This window comes from Cinclus cinclus, chromosome 6 (assembly GCF_963662255.1).
Source record: "Cinclus cinclus chromosome 6, bCinCin1.1, whole genome shotgun sequence".
Classification (NCBI taxonomy): Eukaryota; Metazoa; Chordata; class Aves; order Passeriformes; family Cinclidae; genus Cinclus; species Cinclus cinclus.
The window spans coordinates 7,104,795-7,121,520 of NC_085051.1; the positions used below are offsets into that span (position 1 = coordinate 7,104,795).

Here is a 16,726-nt window from a genome sequence, read left to right on the forward strand (position 1 = left end):
AGAAAAAACCCCAGAAACCTGAGGAGAGAGACAGCTGTGGGGAAGAGGAGATTTGCATCTCTTGACATGCTCCTTAGCTAAGAGCACATGTGCACCTCACATCAAACACACGCATCCATCCGAGATCCTCTTAGTTTGCAGCAATGGTGCAATCATTTCTGGTATCACACAAATCCTTTCCCCAGGATTTCTAGAAAATCAGTGGTCTCATCAGTAACTGATTTATAGACTCCTTCTAAAAATCTAGGTTGTTTATTTCCCAGTAGCTGGCTGCTCTTCCATGCTCCATTTGCTGTCCTTTTCCTTTCTGATGCATTCTGTTTGAATTAATGCACTTTCATTGCCATGAGACACAGACAATTGACTAACAAGACAATTTGCATTTTTTTCGGAGGGAAAGGCTACAGATGAATAAAAGCTAAAAATTATAACCTACTTTCTGTAAGACATGATTCAAACATTCAAACACTGAAGGCTACCTTCTGTTACAAGGTAACAAATCATGCCAGAAGAGGCTGACTTTTTATTTCTCCCATTTCCTTCCTCAAAAACACACAACAGAGCAGGTACTGGGTAAGGAGGTGAACACCTACCAAGCCTGGCACACAGCACAGTCATGTAAGTCTCATTTTCTTAGGCAAAACACAGGATATGGGTCAGAAAACCCGAACTGTCTTAGCACTTTGACAATAAACTTTGCCTGGCAATGTTACAATTAACTTCAAAATAAGCCAAAAATTTGTCAGACCAATTGCTTTTGTTTCTCATGGATGCAGACCAACTTTGTGTCATGATTACACTTTTAAGAAAAGTTCAAGTTCAACTTTACATAAGGCTTTTTTTTTTCTTTCAAAAGACCGTAATTTATGACTGGAAATTTTGACCAGAGCAAAATTCTGAGTAGTTAATGCAACTTATGTAGATTGTCAGCCTAAGAACCAGCCTTGTTTCCTTTAGTCATTTGTAATATTTGTAAGAAGCAGTACATCTCATGTGCTTCTTCAGCAACCAGTTTATCTTTCTCAGGAGATGAATTACAGTGAGGAATGAGGGTTCCCAGAACTGTCTAAAAGCAGTTGATATTTAAGTTATTTGACAAATTATTATTATTTCTTTGTATGCATAAGGACTTCTTCCTTTCTTTTTCTTTTTGGAAGACTAAAACCAGTACTTTAATTTCCTTATTTAGTAATCTTGGCAAACTGAGAAAAAGCTAAAATAGATGGAAGTCTTCTCCTCCATGCAGCTTCACATCACACATCCCATGTGGAGTAGGGATCATCCAGCCAACCAACCCATGCTGCAGGACAAGACAAATCCCACTCCTCTCCCCAGTGCTTATGGGACATGTGCAGAAGAATATTCACAAGAAGGCCAAAGAAAGAGACTGGGGAAATATTACACAGGAAAACAAGGATTCTACTGCTCACACTAAAAGCTGTTAGCTTGCTCTTTGAACTGAAAGCCAGATCTGATTCAGATTTAGATACAATTATTACATGCTGATGTAACAGTTAAATCACTACTGTTTCCACACTGTACCTTCTAAAAGAGCTCGGATGGATTTAGCAAAGTAGAATATTGCTAAATTATTATCTTAGTATGCTGATAAATTAATCTCTAATATAATTCTAACAATTCTATTACACGGCGGTTAATTTTATTTTTCTGCTGTACAAAATCTGATCAGAGTGCTTCACAATGTCCCTGAAGGATGCTGAGGATCCTCCACTGCCACCATAACCCTTTTGGGGAAAAATTCCAAAACCTACTGACATGCAGTCCTAGGACAACAATTTCTAGAGAAGGAAGACCAGAGTTTCCTGGAAAGACTCGAGCATGAGAACCACAGGGAAGCCGACCCAGACCAGCGCTTTCCCCGGGAGCAAAATGCTCATTACAGTCATCAGAACTTGTGCATGGCCAGCGAGGAGACTGGAGCCTGAAGGCTGTGACTGTCAAGTCACTGCAAGGAGCCTGTGCTGAAGGCCAGTGCTGGCCCCTCTTTGTCAGCAGAATGACTTTAGGGATGTGGAGCTTGCCGCCAGCCCACGCCGATTGTTTGACCGTGCCAGACTGGAGAGATGCGCTCAGTTCTCACCAGCCACAGCCCCCGAGCCCCACTCAGAGCTACAAAACTCAAGCTAATGAATGCTGTCAGTTTACTAAACTAGTGAATGGACACAAAGTCAGTAAATGTCATTCAAAAAAAGCTCTGCTTCGCACACAGCATGGCTCTGAGTGTTTCTGATGCACTGCCACAGACATGGTTTCACTGCAATGTTTATAAAACGTAATAAGTTCCTGCCTTCAAACACAACACTAGATGATTCCTGAAATTGTACTGAAATTGTGTAATTTTGTGTCTTATGGGATCTTCCAAAGCAGTGATGGAAATAAAAGCAAATGGTACTATTTATCATATAAAACCTTTGCAGAAGTCTTTAGTGGTCATTTTTCATTCTTGTCAAACTACTCATCAAAATGCCTTATTTTATGATTAATTCATTCCCCCTTATCTGCAGCTGAAGCAAAATGAAAAACATGGTTCACCAGTGCCAGGACTTTTTAGAGTTATTTTTCGGATGTACCTTCAGGCCAGCAAGTCACAACTTCAGATATGTTAAAGGAGGAAAATACTTTTTTCAAGAAGAGACAGCTGGCTTTTGGATTGTAGACATCAAGTTTACAACACACAACTTTTAGACAGTCTTACAACTTCTGGAGATAAACAGAAAATACACTTTCCTCTGAATGAAGCCACTATTAAGAAAAACCCAAATGATTAAGTGCTTACCTTTGTCATTGCTGCTTGTTGGGGTTGCAGGGAGAAGCCCAGGCTTAGATTTGTCGTAGTTGTTAAAGCTCTGGCTACGTCTGTTGTTGGCACTGATGGAACCACGAGTTTTGGCCTCGCTGCCCGCAGCGGACACCCTCGTGGTGGGACCTGGAAGTCTGGTGGAAGAATTTACAGAACGTTTAAACATAGGTAAAAAAAAAAACCAAAAAACCAAAAAAACTCTGGGCAAGAAACTATGGGATACCATGCATAAGCTGAAAATAAAAGGATCAACAGCACAAGTATAGGCTCATAAGGGTCTTTCCACTTCTGTAAGAACAAATCAAAGAATCTTCTTAGATGAAAAATACATGTCAAACAAGTTACAGTCTGAATTGCTTTACACCAGGAAAAAAGTCCTGAGACAAAATTAACAGTCACCTGCCATACGTGTGGTGAATCAGAAGTAGTTGCGTGTAAATTCACTGGAGCAATACCTCCAGCAAAAGGCTAAGACTAAGTGAGGCACTGCTGTTCTTAAACCAGACTGCCAGACACTTCATCGCATGCTGGCCACATAAGGGCTACCCTTATTTCAGAAGTAAGAATAAGATGAAACTTTGCTGCTTTTTCCTTTATAGAGAAGCACATCACATCTCTGCCCTGACAGCTACAAAGCTCAACAGCCAAGCCTAGCAAAACTTTAACTTGGTTTAATTATTTGAGCCTACACAAATCACACAACGCTTCAGTACGCTCTGCTAGAGTAACCAAATTATCAGCAGGTATACCAGCTGATGGTAATGCTATAATATTATTAGCTGGTATAAGCCTCTGGTTTAAACTGGACAGCCTTTTCTTACCATAGCCTGTATTTACCAGCTTTAGTTGATTAACTAGGAAAAAATAATGCAGTTATTCAGGAGTAAGAAAACAAGCTTTTATATTTTTCAGGCAAAAAGGAAGGTGGAAGACTTCTCTAAAAAGCCCAACAGATTCAGGAAAGCCACTGTCATCACATCTCAGAACACTTCAAAGCCAACATTTACAAGCAGAATCTTTTTAAAACTTCTTTATATAAAAGACAAAAATCTATTTAAATAAGTTGTGTCAATAATAAGACAAAAGGAAGAAGTCCCAGTTGTCAAAGTGAGTGGGGATGCAACTGACCAAATCACCATCGTGCCTCTGAGAGAAGGAAGAGAAGCCAGGAAGGAAACTGGCAGGGTTTCCTAAATTAAACTTATTTATCCAACACTAGTGAAGAAAGAGAAAATATTAAAATAAACATGAAGAAAAAGCCAAAATGTCAGCAGCTGCATGCACATGCTTTCAAAGCTCGAAAGAGTCTAAGACATGATGGCATCATTCAAATACAAACCCAAAAATTAATTTACAAGCTCAAACCACCACAGATTCAGCACAGCGCATCATGGTTCTGAGGTTGACTTTTAGACCAGTCTCTCAAATTATCCAGCTTTTTCCAGCACTGGGGGGTGCTAAAAAGTTGTCCATACCCATCACTGCAGCAAAGGGTCCATGAGAAAACCCTAGAGAGGCTTCACCCACTGTAGAGGAGACCACAGGGGAAGAAGCTTAGGGCAACCAGTGACAAATAGAACTTTTTGAGGAAGTCACCAAGACAAGGAAGTTCATGAAAAGTTCATTTTGTTTGGCAGGAAACAAGACAGGTTTTCTACAAGGTACCTCAACCCAAAGCTGCCACCCAGTTTTGAAACACTGAGTATGGGGCACCCACCCCAGGATGGCTCCATGGGCCCCAGTATGGGAGGGGACTTTTCCAGCAGTAGGGAAGGGACAATCTTCCTGTACTGATGGAGAAGAAAAGGCTCCCCACACATATCCACACAGGTTTTGCAAAGCTGTCACATTTGAAAGTAAACAAAGCTCCTCAAACCATGTGACCACTTAAGAAGTGACAAGTTTTCCATCTGAGTCAGTATTGTCACTGCCAATAAAAACACACCAAGAACAAAAAACCCACGTTCTAACAGCACTCTTGAAGATATCCTTTCTCTTAGACTTTTTTCCCCCATTGTAGATTGTAGTTTAACTAACTGGTTTAAAGCCCATGCTTTTGGTATTAGGTCAAGATACATCACACCAGTGCCTGTGAAATCTAAGGAAAAAAATCAGGTTCAGGGAGACACTTCTGGGCTCTTGTTATTTAGAGAGAAGGTATTGAGCTTGAAGAACACTCTCTTTTACTACTCCTCAGCACCTCTGTTAAGCAAATACGAGCTGTCAAGCCATAATTATGATCAAGGAAGAACATGAACAGGAAATGTGGAACTTTTTAACAGGGATTATTCTGCAGAGATTCACTGTCAGCATATAAGAAATTTGATGTGGGAAATAAATCCAAATTATACAGCAGAAAAAACAATCTATACAAACTGAATAAAGATCATAAGCTATAGTTCACAATCTTAGCAAAAACAGTACGGCATAATTTACCAGCTTAAAACTGTATTCTAGTCAAGCATTTAAATAACAAGATTATTAACCAGACTAATACCCACAGCAACCCTTAGGATCACTGAGATGAGATGGACAGATGAGCTGGCATGCAAGTCATGCTGGGATCCAGGGAAACAATGGACTGAAATCCCTGTGATTCACTTCCAGGTGCTGAGGGTGGGAGCACTGGGGAGAGCAGGGGCTCTGATGAGCAAGAGCCACACAGTGCTCCTGGGGCTCACATCATGCAGCTGGTATTCTCCTCACTAGCTGAGATATTGGCCTTTAAGGTCACTTCCAAACCAAAACATTCTAGGATTCTATGATTTCAATAATGCAGAGCAAAATATAATTAATACAGTGGAGCGAGAATTCCCAGAACCATGTTTTTTTCTCAAAAGCAAAAGCTCCTAAGAACAAGAAAATCAAATTATCTCCTTGAGGGCCAAAATGCATTCCACACCTCATAAAACAAACAAACAAAAAAAATATGGAGAAAAAAATTAAATCCATCTAAAACTTTCCCATTTCAGGCATTTGTAAAGGCCTAGTTACAAACTGTTTTCAACAGGAACCCTAAACATGCACCCAGAAATATTGCAAAAGGATTGTTCATGCTTTGCAGAAGATGAAGAAGTGCTAACCTAGAAGACCTTTTCTGACCAAGAGTGAATCGGATGATTTTGCTTTGAGATGAGTCCCTGGGAGATGCACTGTGACAGGAAAGAAAAAGTGGAAGAGAACATTGAACAAAGAAACTTTTTTTTTTTTTAAAGCCATTGAACTTAGTAACTAGTTTTAGGGAGAAAAGGGTTTTTTATGAATTTCACTGGAATATAAAGGCTCTTGCCCAAGTATGACTTCAAGTCAAAACAACTACAGTCTGAAATGAATTATTTTTTACAGAGTAATGAACATGCAAATCTGCATGCAACCCCCAACTCTATTCCTCTTTTCCTTCTCACTCCATTATTATATGTATTTTCTGTAAAATCTGAATTTGACTTTAGTACACATTAAGAAAACATGACATTAAAGATCTTCAGGATATACATATTTTTCAGTTATTTGAAACCCAGCCCAATCTACACAACGGACTGAAAATAGCAAAACAGTGCTCAGCATCTCTGCATGTCTGACAGAAAAGCTGCAGATATATCTTCAAATACATCCTCATTTTAGTCATTATTTCCTGTTTATACGTGCTGTAGGAACACTAAGTTTTTCAATTAAACAAAACTATTGTTTACACCCAAATGAGCATAATTTGTGAAGAAAGACATAAAAGCCAAACCCAAATTACCTCTGAGTAGTCTCACTTGGAATGCTTCAGTTAAATTGTTTATATCCCTCATAAGGCAGCACTTAAGCCAGTGTTCACCTCAAGGTGTGTTAACACAAACAAGCCTCAATGTGAGATACGTAAAAACAAAAAGCCTTCATACTTCAGTAATTGTGCAAATATGATTTCTGCTTTTAATTCTGCTTCTTATCCCCACTAAACCCTCCCTGTTTTAGCAGTGCAAGGGTTAGACCAGGAGAAGGCTACACGTGGTGGTACTGCCTCAGAAAACTTTTACTCCAACCTGGGCAGAGCACTCCTAGTATTAAAGGCATTCAAGGAACAAAACTCCTCTCTAGTCATTTGTAGTCTGATCTGGGAGTGCCATAAAACACCAACTATGAAAATCATTTTTCATGTAAAGCAAGCAACATATTATTTTTGACCTAAAGGTCTAGATTCAATTTGGCTGCCACCAGGCATTTTTGAGCTCTGTTTCTTCTACCTCTGTCAGAGTAATCCTTCCCCACAGTGGAAGGTAACTCTTCCATTTCTTAGTGAAGAATGATACTCTTGTATTCTTAGGACTGAAGTTGGTTTTCATATGCCTAAAGCATATGAAGCATTTATAAGGTTAACAATGTGGATGCTTTGTGAGTAGAAAGAAGCAAAAGGAATAGTGAGAAAAACATCCTTTTACAATACTGTGGTTACTTGGTCAAGCAGGGATGTTGCACCCATTGGGCTGCAGATTCCCAGCACTGAGAACACATTTAAACACACACGTTTTGATTTCCAAAGGCTTGAAGTCAATTGCTACCCAGCATTCCATTCCCTACGCCCTTTATTCTAGAGCAGGACTAAAGAAAGGAGTCTCTTTGGCTTTTTAAGACCTGCAAAGAGAAGCAAAAAAAAAAAAAAAGAGATAAATAATGGAAAAAAACCCCAACAACTCTGAGGATATTTCCCCACCTGGACTGCATTTCTGATTGTGCTTTGAACTGATGCTGCACAGCTTGTGGGGGCTGCTGGCATGGAGCCTGGAGCGGAGCTGGCGCCGGCTGCTGAGAGCCCCCCACCTGGCACTGGGATGGAGGCCCTGCTTGCTGGGAGGGATGGAGCTGGGGCTGCTGCTGCTGCTGCTTGTACCGAGACAGGCTGAAGAAGAGGCCCAGGATGGCCTTCAGATTCCCATTCCTGATTTCTGTAAGGCAAAGTTGAGAAGTCACTCGTCAGCCATCAGTGGGTGTTTTCTTTCCAACACTGCAGTGGGTCAGCCACTGCATCCCCAGAACACTGTCTGAACTGAGTTCCTTTGGGATATCCTTTAGGATAAGTTTCTTTCTGCACATCTAATTGGCATTACAGTTGATTGCCAGTGAGCATCAACAACAAATAAATAACTAATCTCTCCCCTGCGGTGATTGAGCAGTATCTCACATTTCCACTGCAGTCTGTGTTAATGCCAGTGTGCTTCAAAAGCAAGTCCCTTTAAATCTTTCCTTTAAACTAACATAGCTAAAACCCCCAAAACAGAACCTCCACACTAACAACTCTATTGAGGACAGCACACTGTAATTGATTTCTCAGTCCTAAAATTGCACAAGGAAGAAACTATACCATTCTCACATATATTTCTGGAATATCAGAATAATAATTTCCACTAAGAAAATTAGATGCAAGTTTTGCACTAGAAAATATGGTTATTTGGTGACATAGCTGCATTCAAATAGGTAATTACCAGCTTTGACACTATCACAAGCTGATAAGGGAAGGGCACCCAAGGTACCTACAGACAGCTTGACAGTTGAGCTATAGAACTATAAACTTTTCAATTCCTGAATGTCATCCTATTCTTCTATGCAATATCAAACGCAAAAATGTGAAAAACAAACAGAAATACAAAGATGAAGAGGTGCATCAGACCATGCACTTAATCACTGTATTGTAATTAATAGGCAAGAGGGAAAATTCTTCCTTGCAGACAACCTTAATGTGCTGTGACTTAAATTATTTAGCATGTTTAAATTTAAAAAGGAAATTTTAAAAGCTACATCAAAGGTCTGAACTTTTGCCTGTGCTGTACAGATCACTTGAACTAAAAGCTGATTGTTGCCCTATGAGAAGGAAGGAAGGATTCCAGGAAGGAAGGATTCCAGGAAGGAAGGAAAGAAAGAAAGAAAGAAAGAAAGAAAGGAAGGAAAGGAAGGAAGGAAAGGAAGGAAAGGAAGGAAAGGAAGGAAAGGAAGGAAAGGAAGGAAAGGAAGGAAAGGAAGGAAAGGAAGGAAGAAAGGAAGAAAGGAAGAAAGGAAGAAAGGAAGAAAGGAAGAAAGGAAAGAAAAGAAAAGGAAAGAAAAGAAAAGGAAAGAAAAGAAAAGGAAAGAAAAGAAAAGGAAAGAAAAGAAAAGAAAAGGAAAGGAAAGAAAAGAAAAGAAAAGAAAAGAAAAGAAAAGAAAAGAAAAGAAAAGAAAAGAAAAGAAAAGAAAGGAAAGGAAAGGAAAGGAAAGGAAAGGAAAGGAAAGGAAAGGAAAGGAAAGGAAAGGAAAGGAAAGGAAAGGAAAGGAAAGGAAAGGAAAGGAAAGGAAAGGAAAGGAAAGGAAAGGAAAGGAAAGGAAAGGAAAGGAAAGGAAAGGAAAGGAAAGGAAAGGAAAGGAAAGGAAAGGAAAGGAAAGGAAAGGAAAGGAAAGGAAAGGAAAGGAAAGGAAAGGAAAGGAAAGGAAAGGAAAGGAAAGGAAAGGAAAGGAAAGGAAAGAAAAGAAAAGAAAAGAAAAGAAAAGAAAAGAAAAGAAAAGAAAAGAAAAGAAAAGAAAAGAAAAGAAAAGAAAAGAAAAGAAAAGAAAAGAAAAGAAAAGAAAAGAAAAGAAAAGAAAATGTGGCAAGACAGTGGCCAAGCACAAAGGCAACAACCAGAATTTTCATTTGTTTCCAGTTCTGGCTGAAAGGCTGCTCTGAGTTTGTGATGGGCCTCACCCCATCCTTTACTCCCTCTCCCAGCCACATTTCTGCTCACATTGCTCCTCTTTGCTGTATAAACAAGCTTCTGTTCCTAATCCTAAGTACTTTACCCAGCAGATCCAAGGCTCAAGATTTCAAACTGTTGTTTCCCGTTCCGTACCAGCTTCCACCTTTGGTCTCCTTGTCTACCTGCACTTCAGTCTACTTTCCCTTCCCAGCCACTAATACAATCTACTTTCTTTCTGAAATTTGTCTCAACCCATGACCATGTCTTCAGAGAATATCAGCCCTTCTCTAAGTGGCCCTGGTCATCACCAAGACCCAGGATATTCCTTTCTTCTCCTACTTTTTGACTCAGTTTAAGTAGCCATTCTTTCCCTGCAGCCTGGCCCCTCCGTCGGTGCTCTCTCCCACCACCGATGTCTCATTTCCTTGTTTAAAGGATTGACATTCCCAGGGCCCTTCAGCAGCCATTTATGGTCTTCCATTGTTTTCTTGGCCAATTTTAGTCTCTCCCTGAACAGTGGGGTCCCAGTTAATCCTGCCTGTTTCCCCTTTTTCCAGCCCACTCCTGTCGCCGTGCCGTGCCATGCACAAACCCACCCCTTCTCTCACTGCACCAGGTTCCTTCTCTGACCTGCAGGTTCTCTTCAGTAATCTGTGTTTAGCTTGGGAGGACAGAGACAGAAGTAGAACAGACACAAAATACAGCAGAACACAGTAAAAAGGATTTCCTTATCTCCCATAAAGAACTCAAATTACTCATGGGAACTGTAAGGAAAGTAGCATTTACTCACAGGTTGAAGCATAACTAAACAGATCTAGAGGCACTGGGAAGCTTAACTGCACAAATACAGGCCAGAAGATAAAAGAAATTACCATGGGCCTGCTTGTTTAAATTTAGCAAAGCTATATGCAACTGGAAACTGATTTCTATGTGAAGTGTGAGGCAATTTTAAGAATAACCCACCCACGACCTGTTGTTTTCTATGGCCATTCAGTTTTCTGCTGAATTTATCAGAAAGACAACCTGCTTTTGACCAAATAATCAAAAGAACACTTTTAATGAGTTAACGCAGTCTCTTTCCCTCTGGATCTGAAACAAAACATTTTAAATCAGACTTTCAGAGGTACCTCTGTTTCTTTTATCTTAAAAACTGAGGTAATTCTGGCAGTTCTACCCTGCACTTCATACAAAAGGGAGTATTTCAGAGAGTACTTCAGCCTCACTGCACTCTGCACATCAGCAGAGTCTCAAATGCTTCCTGCTTCAAGTCCTCTCCAGCCCATGGTCAGCCCTAGTATCATATTGACTTAGATAAGGACCAGGATGTCAACTACCCATTCTAAATGTGGAGCCAAAAATTAATGTCCAGGATTCGGAAAACAAACACTCCAGACACGTGAGAGGAAACTGGAATTTGGTTTTCCTAAGAAACCCCACCAATCCACTCTTTGGAGATTTTCAGCCTGGGATATCCCTGTTGGTGCTTGTTTCCCCATATCACTGTTCCATGATGTGTTCAGCTGATTATTATCCAGCTCATCAGTTATCCAAACGATGTGCAGGTGCCTATCTGTGATATCAATCTGAGTTTCTACTGCATATTTCTGTCCTCCAGTATCTTCAATATCTTGAGAGCAAGGAGATATTGTGTGAAGGAGAGTAAGCTTTGCTGGGAAGCTGCAATTCCAGGAGCCTAAACAAATCTAAGAGGAGGGGTATGGCAAGACAGTTCAAAGAATGAACAATAAAAATTTGCAGAAAGAAGTGAAAAGAAGTCTCCAGCTGTCTGCACTTTTCTTTAGTAACCACAAATGGAGATTTTAGATTTTTAAGGATCTCTGATGAGGGGATGCCTTTCTGCCTCCACGTTTCTAAGAAAGGGAAGCCTCTAGCACAGCAGTCATCAGTGACTGCAGATTCTCAGCAGCTCCATTGCATAAATCCATCAAAATAGACTCTGTGTAAGTGGCATGCACATATCAAAGCAGGATTTTTCAACACTAGAAGGATATGACACATGCAGTCCCAAATTATTTCAACATTTAGGAGTCATCCAAATTCCAGTTTTGAACTGTTCACTTCCCTCCACACTGAAGCTGCACTATTGAAAAATACGTGCTCTTAACAAACCCAGGAGACTTCATTGATTATTCCCGTTTGGAAGCAATCACAAGCTTTTCCTTCCTCCTAGATGAGGATCTGCCAGTGAAGTAAATAAAGTTATTTGCAGTTGACCTAGCAGGTCTTGGCAACTTGCACAGAAACACTGGCTTGTTTGGTAACAACATTCCTCACTTTAAATGATTCTGTGTGCCTCAACACAGTGCCAGAGCAACTAGAAAGAGAAATTTACTTTACTGGTGCATTCAAGTATTTTAACTTATTTTATAAAAATATATTTGTTCCCTCCCCCTCTCTAGCTGTTCTCACTTTCTTCCTTCAATGTTAGTGGTGGAGCCAGTAAATGCTCCCATTTATGTGCTGGCAGCAAACATTACTGGTCCTTTCTTAGCTTCCATGTGATTTAATACACCAATTCCTAGATAGTGTAACAGAAAGGCAGAAATCCCAAATCAGCAAAGCCATGGGAAGCACATGTATCCTGCTGGGCCTGACTTGTGACTTGGCAGGAGAGCCACGAGCATTAATCATGCTGTCCCTTCCCCAGCGTGAGCAACACCACACTGCCAACTTTGTACAGCTAGACAGTTCTGTCATCACTCACCTGCAATTTCACTTAGATTTTACCTTCTATCGAGACAGGTAAATAATGTGAAACGTATTTTTACAATATTTCCATGCTAAGGTCAAAATTGGCCTTTACAACTGACTCAGCTGCATTTTCTTTTTAATCATTTCCTGGCAAACAAATTTTCTGCTGTTTGAAGTTTTAGCTTATGCTTTCTTTTCTTGACATAAGAATCCTTCTGGTTATAACTGAGAAACTGAGGCATATAATGCTGGCAGCACTGAGGTGGACCATAGTAAAGCTTCTCTTTGGAGGAAGATACTTGTTATTGTTGTTTTAATCCAGCCTAAGAATACACCTAAAATTCAGCCTCCTCTTCTCCTAGCTGTGGTGTGTTCAGGTTAGAACAAAGCATACTAAATATCTGCTATTTTGCTGCAGTCTCCCCCTCCAAACTAAGTTTGTTTGTTTAAGACTCAGTTATCAAATATAACTTTGAAGTCTCACCTGATGCCACACATTCAATTATTTGTTCTGTACAGCACTGATGGAGATGTCATATCATCTATTCAGCTACTGAACCCAACTGCTTTTCCAGCATATTTAAATGAAAATACAAGAGAAAGCTGGTGCTGAGGATGACAGAAATCTCTCTGATCTCTTAATAAGATAATGGCTAAACAGCTTCTGAGCCAACAGGTACCACACACATCCTGGCATAAAGGAATACAGTAAACCTAGTTTGGTTTCAGAAAAATTCTGATGCTCTTCAAAAGCAGAGTGATTAATTAGAGGTCAAAATGTTGTCTTTTTTTCTTATCATAACATTTGGATTTAATTGTTTTGTGCACTCGGAAACAAGAAAAAAATCTTTAAAATGAGAAGAAAGTAGGATGGCTGTTCAGGTAAGAGAATAACTGAAGAACAAGGAAAGAAATTTTTCAACAACTGACAGCAGTTCACTTTTATCTGTAAAATATACACTGATCAATGTGCAAATTATAGAACTGAGATAAGAAATTTCTGGTTTTAAACAGAAAGTTGTAAAGAACTGACTGAGTTCTAATTTGGTCTCATTGATTATTTTTACAAGTTGGCTGTGTAGAAACATGTATTTTATCTACCTTTCACACTGAAATGGGGAAAAAAATAAGTAAAGACTGTCAGAAGTTTAAATTGACCTTATTAATCTTTCATTACACTCTGTGTTCTAGTTGAAATCACAGGTAATAATTCAGGTTCATAATGAATGAAATCTTCAACAACCAATGGACTCACCTTCTGCTGACAGCCCCTGGATGTTAATCCCCTTAGCAGCCAAGAAACTCAGGCACGCGTCTATGTTTTCAATCTGCTCAAGAACAAACAAAAAAAATAGAAAAAAAGGAGACATAAAAAGAAAATGCATTGTAATAATTATTTACTTCCCTCTACCGCCACCCTTGAGCGCACTCAGTCTTTGCATCCCATAAAAAGTCCCTTTGCTCATGATGTAGAAACCATAGCATGAAGTTACTCAGTTACTCTCAGTTACTGAGGTCCTAAATGGATTATTCCATTGGTTATTCCATGGGTCAGGGCTTTCTGCTATTCGCATTTGCATGAAGCAGGCTAGCTGAAGCCCCAGTCACAACAGGCGATCGCTGCATTCCTTACTGGAGTATCAAGGATGCTCTCCGCCAGGATCCGTGACTGCAGCAAGTGCAACAACCATGAAACCGAAAATAAACATGGAGGCCATTTGTTTGAGAAGGCAGATTGCCACTTGCTCCGAAGCTGACAGCTGGCAGAAGTTTCCAGCCTCACCAAGGGTTGAATAGAAAAGCTGTAACTGGAAACCCCAGCCGGAATCCGAAACGCGTTCCCTCCCGGCGTTCCCCACGTGTCAGGAGCACCAGGCCACTCTGGTCACTCGCTGAGGGGCATGTCCTGCCCCTCACAGAGATGGGACAATGGCAACAACTTTCTTGAAAATCCATTTTTACAGGTAGGGACTTGAGCACAACAGGTCTGGCTGTGAGCTCTCTACACAACTCTGGTTGCTGTACACAGACTGGACTCAAACCCTACCTAAGGAAGTGAACTCCAGAGTTCACTTCACAGGAATAATTTCCACTCTATCTCAACATTACAATAAGAATCTTGCAGAAGCCTCACATCTGATTTCCCACCAAGCCCCTCCTGGAGCTCTGCTGTCCTAACCAGAAGATGCAGAGAGGTGTCAGCTCCCACCACAGCCCAAAGCACTTCCATGCAAAAGTCTAAGCTTGGACACCTCGAGGGGTAGAAAGGAACATTTTAGGAAATACCATGTTTTATGTGTGGTTACACAAAAAACTCCTGGATAACACTGTTGAGCAATTGTTTTATTTAACCATGGTAATCAGCAAATGATAAAATAGAGTCTTTGTTTGAACATCTCTCAAACATTAATTTATTAATTCCTGAAACAGTGCAACCAAACAATGGATCCACTGGAGAAAGAAGGATACAGACACCAAGCCTCACACTTGGTCACACATAACTACCTTTATTCTGTGAAGTGTGGAGACATCAAAAGGAAACATGAAAAATTCAGCTGCCCTGTCAGCTCCTGCCTGCCCTCAAAAAAACACGAGGGCTAAGCAGCATTTAAACCCTGAGCTCCCAACACCTGACCTGAGCTTACTGTCCTTCTCAAAGGAATAAGAAAGTACCAGGGAAGTTGCCAGGAAACTTCCCACATGGATTTCTCTCAGGGTACATTAATTTATTGTCTATAACTATAACAAGAAAAACATTTTCTTCTATCACAGGGAGGGTGTTAAGTTATTGGCATTGCTGAACTGTGATTTCAACAATTAGAAACACTTTTATCAACCTCATTATACTTTGAGATACAATATAAAGCACACAAAGTACATAATACACTTTGAGTAAATGATATACTCCAAAACCCAGAGTGCTACCAAAGAATACATTTCCTGTACTGCTCAGACCTTAGAGCTTGGAGCAGGGTGCAGTTCAAAGGTTCATTTATCCACAGTTAAATATGATCCAACAGTTAATTGACCCATTTCCCTCTTCAGTACTCAACAACCCTTTCAAGTTTCCAACACAGCTCTTTTATTGAGGTGATTTGGGACTTGGCCGGAAAACCAAAGTTCACCTTTTCAAGAATAAACACCACGTAAAAGGATCAATCCATTCCTAGTACCTGCACTTAGCAAGCTGCATCATTCCAAGAGTATTTCCAGACTTCCACAGCTGTGGGTAGATGTCTCCTCTCCAAATAAGCAGGTTAGTGACTAAAGATAAGCAGTATCTCACCCCCACTCCAGATCTGCAGTACCTCTCTCAGTCCTGCTCTGCTCGCTTCTCTTCCCAGGCTCCTCATCTTTGCATAAACTCTCTTTTAGGACAGAGTGAGCACGGGATTAAGATTTACATCTGGGTTGTGAGTTCCTCATCCATGTTCTCATTCTTGGTGCTACTGAGCTGTCTCTGCTGATGCCCCAGACTCATCCTGTTCAGATTCAGGGAGTCCCCTTTAAAATCACTCCATTTCCCCTATGGGATAAACCCCTAGTTTTTCTGAGCACTGTAGGCACTGAATTAAGATAAATCACTCCCATCCTCAGGCTGATGGATGATTCTCCATCACAGGTCTGTATCTGGACCAGAGGTTGAGCAACCTGAAACCTCACTGCCACACTAAAGGTCAAATGGGCTGCCTTAAAACACCAGTGCTGCTGCCTGGCTAAAAGCTGCTAGAAACAGGGGCTCTTGGTTCTGTACTGGTATGGAACATACCCTAATTTCATCAGGCATGATGAAACAAAGTGGGAGTAACAGGGATGTGCAAAAGTACACCCTTTACACTCAGAAAATGAAGACCTAGGATAAGATCCTGCAGGGATGTACAGCACTGCGCATGCGAGGAATTCACTAAAAGAATAAAACTGAAAGATGCAAAGGCATCAATGACTCTCCTAAGATTTACACAGTATCTGTGATATTAACAACATTACATAGCAGAATGGCAGGAATGTGAGGAATTGGTTGATTTTGAAAGAAAAATAGAGCTTGAAAAGGAAAACAGGAGGAAATTAGAGAAAATCCAAGAAGAAAGCGAAACACTGAATGCAGGATTAGGTCCTTCCCACACAACAAAGCTGGCCTGAGTCAAGAACCCTGATCTTGGCTGAATTAGTTTAGTGCATCAGAAATCATGTAGCTTTTTAAAAGAGATGACTTCACAACCATGAAACCATGCCATGAATTTCACTCATAAAAGCTCCAAGGAAGGATTCTGCCCTTGGCCCCTGCTGTATTAACTATTAATAATATGAAAATATTGTTTTATGGAGAAAGATGCCCCCAGTTCAGACAGGGCTGGAGATAGCAAGCCGTGATAGTTAGACCATTTAGATGTGTGTAGGATAGAAGTGAAGTTTCTGAACAGATCTCAGCTAGATGGTAGGAAAAAATTCTTCCCTCTGAGGGTGGTGAGGCCCTGGCACAGAGCTGTGGCTGCCCCATCCCTGGAATTGT

At 40.5% G+C, this 16,726-nt stretch overlaps 1 protein-coding gene across 4 annotated transcripts in view; it reads right to left on the reverse strand.

Annotated features, from left to right (window-relative positions):
• Positions 1-16,726, reverse strand: part of NAV2 (neuron navigator 2) — a 362,864-nt gene that overhangs the window by 111,532 nt on the left and 234,606 nt on the right. For 3 of the 4 annotated variants that reach the window (XM_062495969.1, XM_062495968.1, XM_062495967.1), the window contains exons 4-6: positions 13,472-13,544; positions 7,515-7,746; positions 2,798-2,955 (exon numbers count right to left, since the gene is read on the reverse strand). In XM_062495969.1, the coding sequence (XP_062351953.1) occupies positions 2,798-2,955; positions 7,515-7,746; positions 13,472-13,544 (463 nt within the window). Of the gene's footprint in view, positions 1-2,797; positions 2,956-5,904; positions 5,974-7,514; positions 7,747-13,471; positions 13,545-16,726 lie in introns of all 4 variants that reach the window. The other variant, XM_062495965.1, reaches the window with a different exon arrangement.